A 13,646-nucleotide genomic window follows, 5' to 3' on the forward strand; every position below is an offset into this window, starting at 1 on the left:
CTTCTCAATATCGATATTTGCTATTGGTGTAATGACACTGTAGTGTTAGAGATTTGAATTATCAATAGTTAATTCTGAGATAACAATATGATACATTGGGATACTGCTACGTTCTGGTTCTGTATTGATACTGCACTATGGGCGATAAAATGACGATTCTGCTTAATAAAGATATTTACTATTGGTGTAATGACATTATTGTGTAAAAGATGTCAATAGGATACATTGAAATTTTGATAGTTAATGTTGAGATAACAATATAATGTATTGTGATATCGTTACTTACTGGTGCTGTAATGATACTGGACCAAGAACGATATCAATATTAGTATTTGCTATTGGTGAAATGATATTGCAGCATAAGAGATGGCATTAGGATACATTGAAATGTCGATAGTTAATGCAAAGATAACAATACTTATATTGTGATATTGATACTTACTGGTGCTGTATTGATACTGCACCAAGACCGATATTTATATTTGCTACTGGTGAAATGATACTGCAGCGTAAGAGATGGCAATACGATACAGTGAAACATTGATAGTTACTGCAGAGATAATACGATGTATTGTGATATTGCTCCTTTCTGGTTCTGTACTGATACCGCACCAAGAGCGATATCAATATTAATATTTGCTATTGGTGAAATGATACTGCAGCGAAAGAGATGGCAATAGGATACATTGAAATGTCAATAGTTAATGCAGAGATAATAATACTATATATTGTGATATTGCTACTTACTGGTGCTGTATTGATATTGCACGAAGAGTGATATCAATATCGATATTTGCTGTTGTTATAATTATACTGTACTGTGAGCGATGGCATTAGGAAACGATAAACTATCAATAACAATATGATATTTTGTGATATTGCTACTTACTGGTGCTGTATTGATACTGCACCAAGATCGATATTTATATTTGCTACTGGTGATATGATACTGCAGCTTAAGAGATGGCATTAAGATACATTGAAATGTCGATAGTTACTGCAGAGATAACATAACAATGTATTGTGATATTGTTACTTTCTGGTTCTGTATTGATACTGCACAATGGGCAGTACAATTATGATTCTCCTTAATATCAATTTTTGCTATTTGTGTAATGATATTATTGTTTTAGAGATTGCAATACGATACATTGAAATGTTGATCGTTAATGCAGAGATAACAATATGATATATTGTGATTTTGCTACTTACTGGTGCTGTATTGATACTGCACTATGGCTGATAAAATGACGATTCTGTTAAATATCAATATTTGCTATTGGTGTATGAAATTATTGGGTATGCATTGGCAATACGATACATTGAAAAGTCGGTAGTTAATATAGAGATAATGATATGATATATTGTGATATTGCTACTTACTGGTGCTGTATTGATACTGCACCAAGAGCGATATCAATATTAATATTTGCTATTGGTGGAATGATACGGCAGCATAAGAGATGGCAATGGGATACATTGAAATGTCGACAGTTAATGCAGAGATAACAATACGATATATTGTGATATCGTTACTTACTGGTGCTGTATTGATACTGCACAATGGGCAATACAATTACGATTCTCCTTAATATCAATATTTTATATTTGTGTTATGATATTATTGTGTAAGAGATGGCAATACGATACATTAAAATGTTGATAGTTAATGCAGAGATAACAATATGATAAATTGTGATTTTGCTACTTACTGGTGCTGTATTGATACTGCACTATGGCTGATAAAATGACGATTCTGTTTAATATCAATATTTGCTATTGGTGTATGAAATTATTGTGTAAGCGGTGGCAATACGATACATTGAAAAGTCGATAGTTAATACGGAGATAACAATACGATATATTGTGATATTGTTACTTACTGCACCAAGAACGATATCAATGTTAATATTTGCTCCTGGTGAAATGATACTGCAGCGTCACAGATGGCAATAGGATACATTGAAATGTCGATACTTAATGAAGAGAAAACAATATGATATTTTGTGATATTGCTACTTACTGGTGCTGTATTGATACTGCACCAAAAGCGATATCAATATTAATATTTGCTATTGGTGGAATGATACTGCAGCATAAGAGATGGCAATACGATACATTGAAATGTTGATAGTTAATGCAGAGATAACAATACTATATATTGTGATATTGCTACTTACTGGTGCTGTATTGACACTGCACTAAGAGCGATATCAATATTTTCATTTGCTGTTGGTGAAATGATACCACAGAGGAAGAGATGGCAATACGATACATTGAAACATTGATAGTTACTGCAGAGATAATACGATGTATTGTGATATTGCTACTTTCTGGTTCTGTACTGATACCGCACCAAGAGCGATATCAATATTAATATTTGCTATTGGTGATATGATACGGCAGCGAAAGAGATGGCAATAGGATACATTGAAATGTCGATAGTTAATGCAGAGATAATAATACTATATATTGTGATATTGCTACTTACTGGTGCTGTATTCATACTGCACCAAGAGTGATACCAATATCGATATTTGCTGTTGGTATAATGATACTGTACTGTGAACGATGGTAATAGGAAACCATAAAATATCAATAACAATATGATATTTTGTGATATTGCTACTTACTGGTGCTGTATTGATACTGCACCAAGATCGGTATTTATATTTGCTACTGGTGATATGATACTGCAGCTTAAGAGATGGCATTAAGATACATTGAAATGTCGATAGTTACTGCAGAGATAACATAACAATGTATTGTGATATTGTTACTTTCTGGTTCTGTATTGATACTGCACAATGGGCAATACAATTACGATTCTCCTTAATATCAATATTTGCTATTTGTGTAATGATATTATTGTGTTAGAGATGGCAATACGATACATTAAAATGTTGATCGTTAATGCAGAGATAACAATATGATATATTGTGATTTTGCTACTTACTGGTGCTGTATTGATACTGCACTATGGCTGATAAAATGACGATTCTGTTTAATATCAATATTTGCTATTGGTGTATGAAATTATTGTGTAAGCGGTGGCAATAGGATTCATTGAAAAGTCGACAGTTAATAGAGAGATAATGATATGATATATGTCTTGGATCCGCTTTGAACTGAACTCTCGCGGCTGTGTTGGAGCCACTATGGATTGAACTTTCACAGATGGATACCAACAAAATGCATGCAGTGTGATATCTCCATTTGTACCGCATATGGTGATATTCCAACAATGTTGTTATTTGCATTTGGTGCAACGCTACATAACCGGTTCGATACGGAGCAACATCCATATTCGATAATGGCCATGATACATGGCAATATTGCTATTAGGTGCAATACATTGTCGTATTGCTATTTAAGAGTCTGTTGCATGTAATGAGACATAACAGAAACGACGTTATCGTAAAAAAAAAAGACGGCCTTGGGTGTGGTCGCTGATATTTGGAGTGGTAAGGAGACAAGTGGATTGCAACAAAGTGACACCCACGCTGCTTCAGCCCTGAGGAGCACAGACAGGATTGATGAATGTGTTTCATATGTTTTGACTTGTCCTCCTTTCTCTTCTTCCTCACATCAGTGCTGTGGCCTACATTAAGCACACGTTTGATTGCGAGCGCTCTGGACCAACCGTCATTCCCAGCCAGGGAATGTTGACCTTTTTGCTTTCATGTATTTAAAAAACAACAACAAAAAAAAACAGCAAAAACCTCAGGCTGCTTTTGCACTCATTTGACCTTTTCGTCGCTTTTCCAATGGTGTGTTTTCAACTTTCAAGCAGGCGGCAGCTGGCCGTGTCGGACGTAAAGTAGCAGAAGCCAAGACACTCTTCTTTTTCTTTGCATATGAATGAGTCATCCTCTTACACAAATATGCAGCAGGAATCCAGACATAGACCGTCACCGGGTTTGCACAATCGCCTTTTTTTTTTTTTTTGTCTAAAGACGTAATCTGGGTTCTCCCAGAATCTACAAATATCCACTGTAGGTCCAGGCTGGATCCTCACTCTCTGCATTGGACAAATCTTTTTTTTTTTTACATTAATTAAATGTAACATTACAACAACAACAAAATATGCAAATATATATACATATATATATATATATATATATATGTATATATATATATATATATATATATATATATATATATATATATATATATATATATATATATATATATATATATATATATATATATATATACATTCATTAGGTCAGGAAAAAACACGTAAACTATTTTATCCCTACAAGCCTGTTTCGCAGATTTCCCTGCTCTTCAGGGGATTTTTAGATAACAAAAAAATCCCTGCTATTCAGGAAGATTTTCCCAAAATGTCACAACACTACAAAAAAAAAATATTTACAAATAAGTTGTGATATATATATATATATATATATATATATATATATATATATATATATATATATATATATATATATATATATATATATATATGTGTGAAGTGAAGTGAATTATATTTATATAGCGCCTTTTCTCTAGTGACTCAGAGCGCTTTACATAGTGAAACCCAATATCGAATCTTTTTTTTACATTTAAGCCAGTGTGGGTGGCACTGGGAGCAAGTGGGTAAAGTGTCTTGCCCAAGGACACAATGGCAGTGACTAGGATGGCGGAAGCGGGATTCGAACACGCAACCCTCAAGTTGCTGGCACGGCCGCTCTACCAACCGAGCTATACCATGCCATATATATACATATACATATACATATATATATATATATATATATATATATATATATATATATATATATATATATATATATATATATATATATATATATATATATATATATATACATATTAGGGGTGTGAGAAAAAATCGATTCGAATTCAAATCGAATCGAATACGTTGTGCAATTCAGAATTGATTCTCATTTTTTTGTATCAATCCAACAAACCACTACACAACAATACCATAACAATGCAATCCAATTCCAGAACCAAACCAGACCCAGCAACACTCAGAACTGCAATAAACAGAGCAATTGAGAGAAGACACAAACACGACACACAACAAACCAAAAGTAGTGAAACAAAAATGAATATTATCAACAACAGTATCAATATTAGTTATAATTTCAGCATAGCAGTGATTAAAAATCCCTCATTGACATTATCATTAAACATTTATACAAATAAAAAAAATAACATTAGTGTCACAGTGGCTTACACTTGCATCCCATAAGCTTGACAACACACTGTGTCCAATGTTTTCACAAAGATAAAATAAGTCATATTTTTGGTTCGTTTAATAAATAAAACTAATTAACATTATTGCAATCAGTTGATAAAACATTGTCCTTTACAATTATAAAAGCTTTTTTTTTTTTTTTTTTAAATCTACTACTCTGCTAGCATGTCAGCAGACTGGGGTAGATCCTGCTGAAATCCTATGTATTGAATGAATACAGAATCGTTTTGAGTCGAAAAAATATCGTTTTTGAATCGAGAATCGAATCGAATAAAAAAAAAAATCGATATATTATCGAATCGTGACCCCAAGAATCGATATTGAATCGAATCGTGGTACACCCAAAGATTCGCAGCCCTAATATATACATATATATATATATATATATATATATATATATATATATATGGTGGCGACTTGTCCAGGGTGTACCCCGCCTTCCGCCCGATTGTAGCTGAGATAGGCGCCAGCGCCCCCCGCGACCCCGAAAGGGAATAAGCGGTAGAAAATGGATGGATGGATGGATATATATATATATATATATATATATATATATATATATATATATATATATATATATATATATATATATATATATATATATATATATACGTAGGCTATTTTATCCCTACAAGCTTGTTTTGCAGATTTCCCTGCTCTTCAGGGGAGTTTTAGATAATAAAAAATTCCCTGCTCTTCAGGGGGATTTTTATCAATCCATCCATTTTCTACCGCAAATTCCCTTTGGGGTCGCGGGGTGCCTATCTCAGCTACAATCGGGCGGAAGGCGTCATACACCCTGGACAAGGAGGTCTTCGAAGTATTCCTTCCACCTATCCACAACATCCGCAGTCGAGGTCAGCAGAACACCATCCGCACCATACACGGTGTTGATAGTGCACTGCTTCCCCTTCCTGAGGCGGCGGACGGTGGTCCAGAATCGCTTCGAAGCCGTCCGGAAGTCGTTTTCCATGGCTTCCCCGAACTCTTCCCATGTCCGAGTTTTTGCCTCCGCGACCGCTGAAGCTGCACACCGCTTGGCCTGTCGGTACCTGTCCACTGCCTCCGGAGTCCTATGAGCCAAAAGGACCCGATAGGACTCCTTCTTTAGCTTGACGGCATCCCTCACCCTGGTGTCCACCAAGGGGTTTTAGGATTGCCGCCCCGACAGGCACCAACTACCTTGCGGCCACAGCTCCGATCAGCCGCCTCGACAATAGAGGTGCGGAACATGGTCCACTCGGACTCAATGTCCAGCACCTCCCTCGTGACATGTTCAAAGTTCTTCCGGAGGTGGGAATTGAAACTTTGTCTGACAGGAGACTCTGCCAGACGTTCCCAGCAGACCCTCACAATGCGTTTGGGCCTCCCAGGTCTGTCCGGCATCCTCCCCCACCATCGCAGCCAACTCACCACCAGGTGGTGATCGGTAGAAAGCTCCGCCCCTCTCTTCACCCGAGTGTCCAAAACATGAGGCCGCAAATCCGATGACACAACTACAAAGTCGATCATGGAACTGCGGCCTAGGGTGTCCTGGTGCCAAGTGCACATATGGACACCCTTATGTTTGAACATGGTGTTTGTTATCGACAAACTGTGACGAGCACAAAAGTCCAATAGCAAAACACCACTCGGGTTCAGATCCGGGCGGCCATTCTTCCCAATCACGCCTCTCCAGGTTTCACTGTCGTTGCCAACGTGAGCGTTGAAGTCTCCCAGTAGGACAAGGGAATCACCCGGGGGAGCACTTTCCAGTACTCCCTCGAGTGTTCCCAAAAAGGGTGGGTACTCTGAACTGCTGTTTGGTGCATAAGCACAAACAACAGTCAGGACCCGTCCCCCCACCCGAAGGCGGAGGGAGGCTACCCTTTCGTCCACCGGGTTGAACTCCAACGTACAGGCTTTGAGCCGGGGGGAAACAAGAATTGCCACCCCAGCCCGTCGCCTCTCACTGCCGGCAATGCCAGAGTGGAAGAGGGTCCAATCCCTCTCGAGAGAAGTGGTTCCAGAGCCCTTGCTGTGCGTCGAAGTGAGTCCGACTATATCCAGCCGGAATTTCTCGACTTCGCGCACTAGCTCAGGCTCTTTCCCCCCCAGTGACGTGACGTTCCACGTCCCAAGAGCTAGCTTCTGTAGCCGAGGATCGGACCGCCAAGTGCCCTGCCTTCGGCTGTCGCCCAGCTCACAATGCACCCGACCTCTATGGCCCCTCCTATGGGTGGTGAGCCCATTGGAGGGGTGACCCACGTTGCCTCTTCGGGCTGTGCCCGGCCGGGCCCCATGGGAACAGGCCCGGCCACCAGGCGCTCGCCATCGTGCCCCACCTCCGGGCCTTGCTCCAGAGGGGGGCCCCGGTGACCCGCGTCCGGGCCAGGGAAATCTGGGTCCATGGTTTTTCATCTTCATAAAGGTCTTCGAGCTGCTCTTTGTCTGATCCCTCAGCTAGAACCTGTTTGCCTTGGGAGACCCTACCAGGGGGCATAAAGCCCCCGGAAAACATAGCTCCTAGGATCATTGGGACACGCAAACTCCTCTACCACGATAAGGTTGCAGCTCAGAGAGGAGTCACACACATATACATATATATATATATATATATATATATATATATATATATATATATATATATATATATATATATATATATATATATATATATACATACACATTCCAGAATTCCATAGAATTTTATGGAGATAATGTTTATTTTAAAGCAGGGATCCTTAAACTGGGGTACGTGTACCACCAGTGGTACGCAGGCGTCATCTGGTGGTACACTATAAAAATCACCTAATTAAATATCTAAACAAAGTGTTACTGTTCAAACTGTGTGTCATGTTACAGTGGCCAAAGACATTAAATATACTTGTTAAATGAAACGTCCGCCTTGTTTTTAATGAAAACTTGGGCCTACCACGCTACCACATTTTAATGTCGGTCATTGCGATGGTACTTCGAGAGCCAAAAGTTTGAGAACCACTGTTCTAAAGCAACACAAATCATTTCCAGCGTCTACTTTGCACAAAATATTGTGCCGAACAACGTTATTGATTTCAGGAAATAGACGATGCTCAAGCATACCTTGCCAGCGAGTCCACAATCAGGTGCGGCACAACCTTGGCTACACAATTTCTTTATTTATCCGAGCTGACATCTTATCTCGCTGTGAGCCGCTCCCTTGCCCCCCACCTTCAGGCACTTTGGCATGCTTTCCTCTCTCTTCATGAAGGCCACACAAGCTGACATTGATTGCTGCATGGCGGAATGTAAGTAAGCTCTTTTTGATAACTTTGCTACGACCGCAGGCTGCCGTCGTCTCGCACCTTGCAAGGACGGCACTGATGTGTTTTTGTTTTGTTTTTTTAATTTTTGCAACTCTCTAAGTATTCAAGTGTAATTGTAAGCAGGTACAATGTGATCCATCAGGGCTGTAAGGTAACATTTCATGCATGTCATTAACTATTGTTAGAAATGGCCATAAGCATCCATGTGGTATAAAAGGAGGAAAAACAGGATGGCGGCTCAGCTTGCCGACATCAGCTCTTTTCTACATGGCATTCCGACCTTTGCAGAGCTCCTGGAATGTTGTTGTGCGGGCCAAGAAAGGTTTGAGCCGCTTCTATTTTGTGTGACATTTGGGTCAAATGCACACAACTGCACTTTTCTACCATCTAGTGCAGGGGTGTCAAACTCAAATACAGAGTGGGCCAAAATTTAAAGGGGAACATTATCACCAGACCAATGTAAGCGTCAATATATACCTTGATGTTGCAGAAAAAAGAACATACGTTTTTTTAACCGATTTCTGAACTCTTAAAGGGTGAATTTGGCGATTTAAACGCCTTTCAATTGTTTGCTGTCGGAGCGATGACCTTTCACCCGTGACGTCAAGATGGGAAGCAATCCACCATTTTCCCAAACACATTACACACACAAGTCAAATCAGCTCTGTTATTTCCGTTTTTTTCGACTGTTTTCCGTACCGCCTTGTCGGTGTGTTGTCGGAGGGTGTAACAACACGATCAGGGACGGATTCAAGTTCTCTTACGTGGAGTGTGCATCGATTAACACTGCCTGCTAATCGATGCTAACATGGCAGAAACGGCAAGAATGTGTGGATACCCTGCGACACACAAAGCAGACGCATTTCCAACGATAACGTCAATGAAATCACAAAGGTGAGTTTTGTTGATGTTATTGACTTATGTGCTAATCAGACATATTTGGTCACGGCATGACTGCCAGCTAATCGATGCTAACATGCTATTTAGGTTAGTCGTATGTACATTTGTAGCTATATTTGCATCCAGTCTTTCCCTCCACCCACATTTAATGCCAAACAAACACTTACCAATCGACAGATTCAAGTACATTAGTGGTTAAAAGATGCAATCGTTGGTTAGAAGGCGATCGCCAAATAGCTTCAATAGCTATTCGCTCAATAGCTTCAGTTACTTTTTCAATTTCGTTTTCGCTATCTGCCTCCACACTCCAACCATCCGTTTCAATACATGCGTAATCTGTTGAATCGTTTAAGCCGCTGAAATCCGAGTCTGAATCCGAACTAATGTCGCTATATCTTGCTGTGGAATTCGCAATTGTGTGTTTACATTGGCAGCACTGTATGACGTCACAGGGAAATGTACAGTCGCATCGAAAATAGCAAAAATCATGAACTTTAAAGCTTTTTTTAGGCATAGGTGTAAAATTTTGAAAAAAAACTTCAAAAATTAAAATAAGCCACTGGGAACTGATTTTTATTGTTTTTAACCCTTTTGAAATTGTGATAATGTTCCCCTTTAAGACATTACATTTTTACCAAAAACTGCCCGATACTGATCGGTAGCCAATCGACTCCAGTACGTGTGTAAGTGTTGTAGTTCGTTGGAAATGTTCTTCTGAGGTAATAAGGTCTGTTTCATTGTGGTTTAGTATCGCTGTGCGATATCGCGCCATCACGACCAGGAGCCAGTGCGAATGTTTCTATGACCTTACTCAGCAGCGTGACAAGGCCGCCGAGATACCACGGCCGTCACCGACCGCCCACACAAGGTAATACACGGGCGCACATAACGTCAATATTTTTTTTTTTCACCTCGCGGTGATAATTGGATTCATTTGTGTCGTTTACACAAAGACGCCCGTGGGCAGAGCGTGCACGGAATATAAATCAATAACAATCTGTGCGCCACTCAAGCTGCGTCGCAAGGCCGACGTCAACCGGTTAAGGCGTGTTCGAGCACATTAGCGTCATTGTATGTATGTATAAGTGTGTGTGTGTGTGTGTTGGGCTTGAAAACAGACTTTGCAGCCAAATATTGGCGTAGGAAGCCAAGAGTCACTCACCGATGTTGTGTATTTTGATACTCGGCCTCACTGTGTAGGCGGTGGAAGTCTGGCTGGAGTCGTCGTCCACCTGGGAGACTGGCAGAGAAAGAACATCAAACATTGAAATAAAGCTAAAAGAAATCATATTGAATCCCTCACACCAGATGTGAAGTGAAGTGAATTATATTTATATAGCGCTTTTCTCTAGTGACTCAAAGCGCTTTACATAGTGAAACCCAATATCTAAGTTACATTCAAACTAGTGTGGGTGGCACTGGGAGCAGGTGGGTAAAGTGTCTTGCCCAAGGACACAACGGCAGTAACTAGGATGGCGGAAGCGGGAATTGAACCGTCAACCCTCAAGTTGCTGGCACGGCCGCTCTACCAACCGAGCTATGGCTCCAGCCTCAATCCCGTCTCTCCTCCTGGCTGCTGCTTATAACAGAGCGACATGTGATTAGATAAAAAGGCCCAGGTGGGCCTTCTACGCACCTGTCACTGATTTAGAGGCCGGTTCTGGCAACATCCCGCTTTGCTGCAGGCCCGCAGGCCACGCCCCCTCCACAGTTAACTTCAGACTAACAATGTTAATACAAAGAATAAGAGACCTATTATACTCTGGAAATGTTGGTCTTACTTAAAAATGCACGCGTTTAGTTGTTCAAAAAAATATTATATGGCTCTTAGGGAAATACATTTTTGAAATATTTAGCTTCTTGGCTCTCTCCGCCAAAAAGGTTCCCGACCACTGCCTCACACACACACGCACGCACGCACGCACGCACGCACGCACGCACGCACACACACACACACACACACACACACACACACACACACACACACACACACACACACACACACACACACACACACACACACACACACACACACACACACACATTTTTGTATTTGTGTCTCTTTTGATGACTGCATCTGGCTATCGGATAAATCTGAGCTGACATTGCTTAACAAGTAATAAATAATTCCACTTGTAATCACAGTGTTAAAAATAACGTTCAAAATATAAAACAAATTTCATGCTTTTTTATGTTCAAGAAGTTGCGTTAATGGTAAGAAGTAATTTATTTATTATTGGTTAGTGTTGGACTTGCCCTCCCGGGGGTTCTTCACACCACCAAGAGCCTGTTTTAGGGTTACAATATTGTTTTATTTTATTTTTCTCTCAGTTTCTTTCCAGCAATTGTCTTTTTCTCTTTCGTCCTCACTCGTGCTCTGGATCCAGCCTCAATCCCGTCTCTCCTCCTGGCTGCTGCTTATAACAGAGCGACATTTTTGTATTTGTTACGCTCGTAAGACCTGTGGAAAATGCCTACTTATTTAGGACCGGCCTTTCTCGATATATAAAGATTTATATTATATATAAATACTAAGCAAATATTAAAAAAAAGTAAGCTTTTAGCTTTTTTGTAAATTGTTTTTAATCTTCATTATTTACTTCAAGTTATTACAGCATGTCTCTATATATATATACAGTGGGGCAAAATATTATTTAGTCAGCCACCGATTGTGCAAGTTAATTAATTAATTTGAGCGAGGATGAAAGATTCGTGAATTAGGATATTGATAGTGAAGGAATTGAAAGAACAAAAAAAAAAGCGAGGGCTCCGGGCGATGGCAGTGTGAGCGTTTCAGATGTAATTAGACACATTTACTAGGATAATTCTGGAAGATCCTCTTATCTGCTTATTGTTTTAATCGTGTTTTAGTGAGATTTTAAAGATTGTAAAAGATTGTAAAGACATACCTCGAGGTCGGACGGCTTGCGGTGAACACAAAGTGTTTTAGGGAGAAGCCGAGGAGCCGAGCTCACAGCACGACGAATAATCCAATGATTTTTCCGGTAAGATACAGTGGGGCAAAAAAGTGTTGGGTCAGCCAGCGATTGTGCAAGTTCTCCCACTTAAAATGATGACAGAGGTCTGTAATTTTCATCATAGGTACACTTCAGCTGTGAGAGACAGAATGTGAAAAAAAATCCAGGAATTCACATTGTAGGAATTTTGAAGAATTTATTTGTAAATTATGGTGGAAAATAAGTATTTGGTCAACCATTCAAAGCTCTCACTGATGGAAGGAGGTTTTGGCTCAAAATCTCACGATACATGGCCCATTCATTCTTTCCTTAACACGGATCAATCGTCCTGTCCGCTTAGCAGAAAAACAGCCCCAAAGCATGATGTTTCCATCCCCATACTTTACAGTAGTTATGGTGTTCTTGGGATGCAACTCAGTATTCTTCTTCCTCCAAACACGACGAGTTGAGTTTATACCAAAAAGTTCTATTTTGGTTTCATCTGACCACATGACATTCTCTCAATCCTCCGTTGTATCATCCATGTATCCATTTTGGCATAAACTCAACTCGTCGTGTTTGGAGGACTGTCCAAAAGTCAGGATTCTTTGGGTCAAAAAGTCTGGATTTTTACTGTCAGAGAGTCGGGATTGTTTCGGTGAAAAAGTCGTGATTCTTTCAGTCAAAAAGTCGGGGTTTCTTTCTGTCAAAAAGTTGGGATTTTTTCCGCCAAAAAGTTTGGATTTTTTCTGTAAAAAAGTCAGGATTTTTAACGTCAAAAAGTCACAATTTTTTCTGGGAACAAATCAGGGTTTTTATCTGCAAAAAAAATCAAGATGTTTTCTGTCGAAAAATCCAGGAATTCACATTGTAGGAATTTTAAAGAATTTATTTGTAAATTATGGTGGAAAATAAGTATTTGGTCAACCATTCTAAGTTCTCACTGATGGAAGGTTTTGGCTCAAAATCTCACGATACATGGCCCCATTCATTCTTTCCTTAACATGGATCAATCGTCCTGTCCCCTTAGCAGTAAAACAGCCCCAAAGCATGATGTTTCCACCCCCATGCTTCACAGTAGGTATGGTGTTCTTGGTTTGCAACTCAGTATTCTTCTTCCCCCAAACACGACCAGTTGAGTTTATACCAAAAAGTTCTATTTTGGTTTCATCTGACCACATGACATTCTCTCAATCCTCCGTTGTATCATCCATGTATCCATTTTGGCATAAACTCAACTCGTCGTGTTTGGAGGAAGAAGAATACTGAGTTGCATCC

General features: G+C 39.7%; 1 protein-coding gene across 1 annotated transcript in view; it reads right to left on the reverse strand.

Moving 5' to 3' along the window:
• The window catches only part of LOC133551105 (ephrin-A3-like), a 214,996-nt gene that overhangs the window by 18,257 nt on the left and 183,093 nt on the right, over nucleotides 1-13,646 (reverse strand). The window contains exon 4 of the mRNA XM_061897437.1: nucleotides 10,574-10,651. Within this exon, the coding sequence (XP_061753421.1) occupies nucleotides 10,574-10,651 (78 nt within the window). The remainder of the gene's footprint in view (nucleotides 1-10,573; nucleotides 10,652-13,646) is intronic.

The sequence above is a fragment of the Nerophis ophidion genome, linkage group LG04 (genome assembly GCF_033978795.1).
Source record: "Nerophis ophidion isolate RoL-2023_Sa linkage group LG04, RoL_Noph_v1.0, whole genome shotgun sequence".
In the NCBI taxonomy this organism is placed as follows: domain Eukaryota; kingdom Metazoa; phylum Chordata; class Actinopteri; order Syngnathiformes; family Syngnathidae; genus Nerophis; species Nerophis ophidion.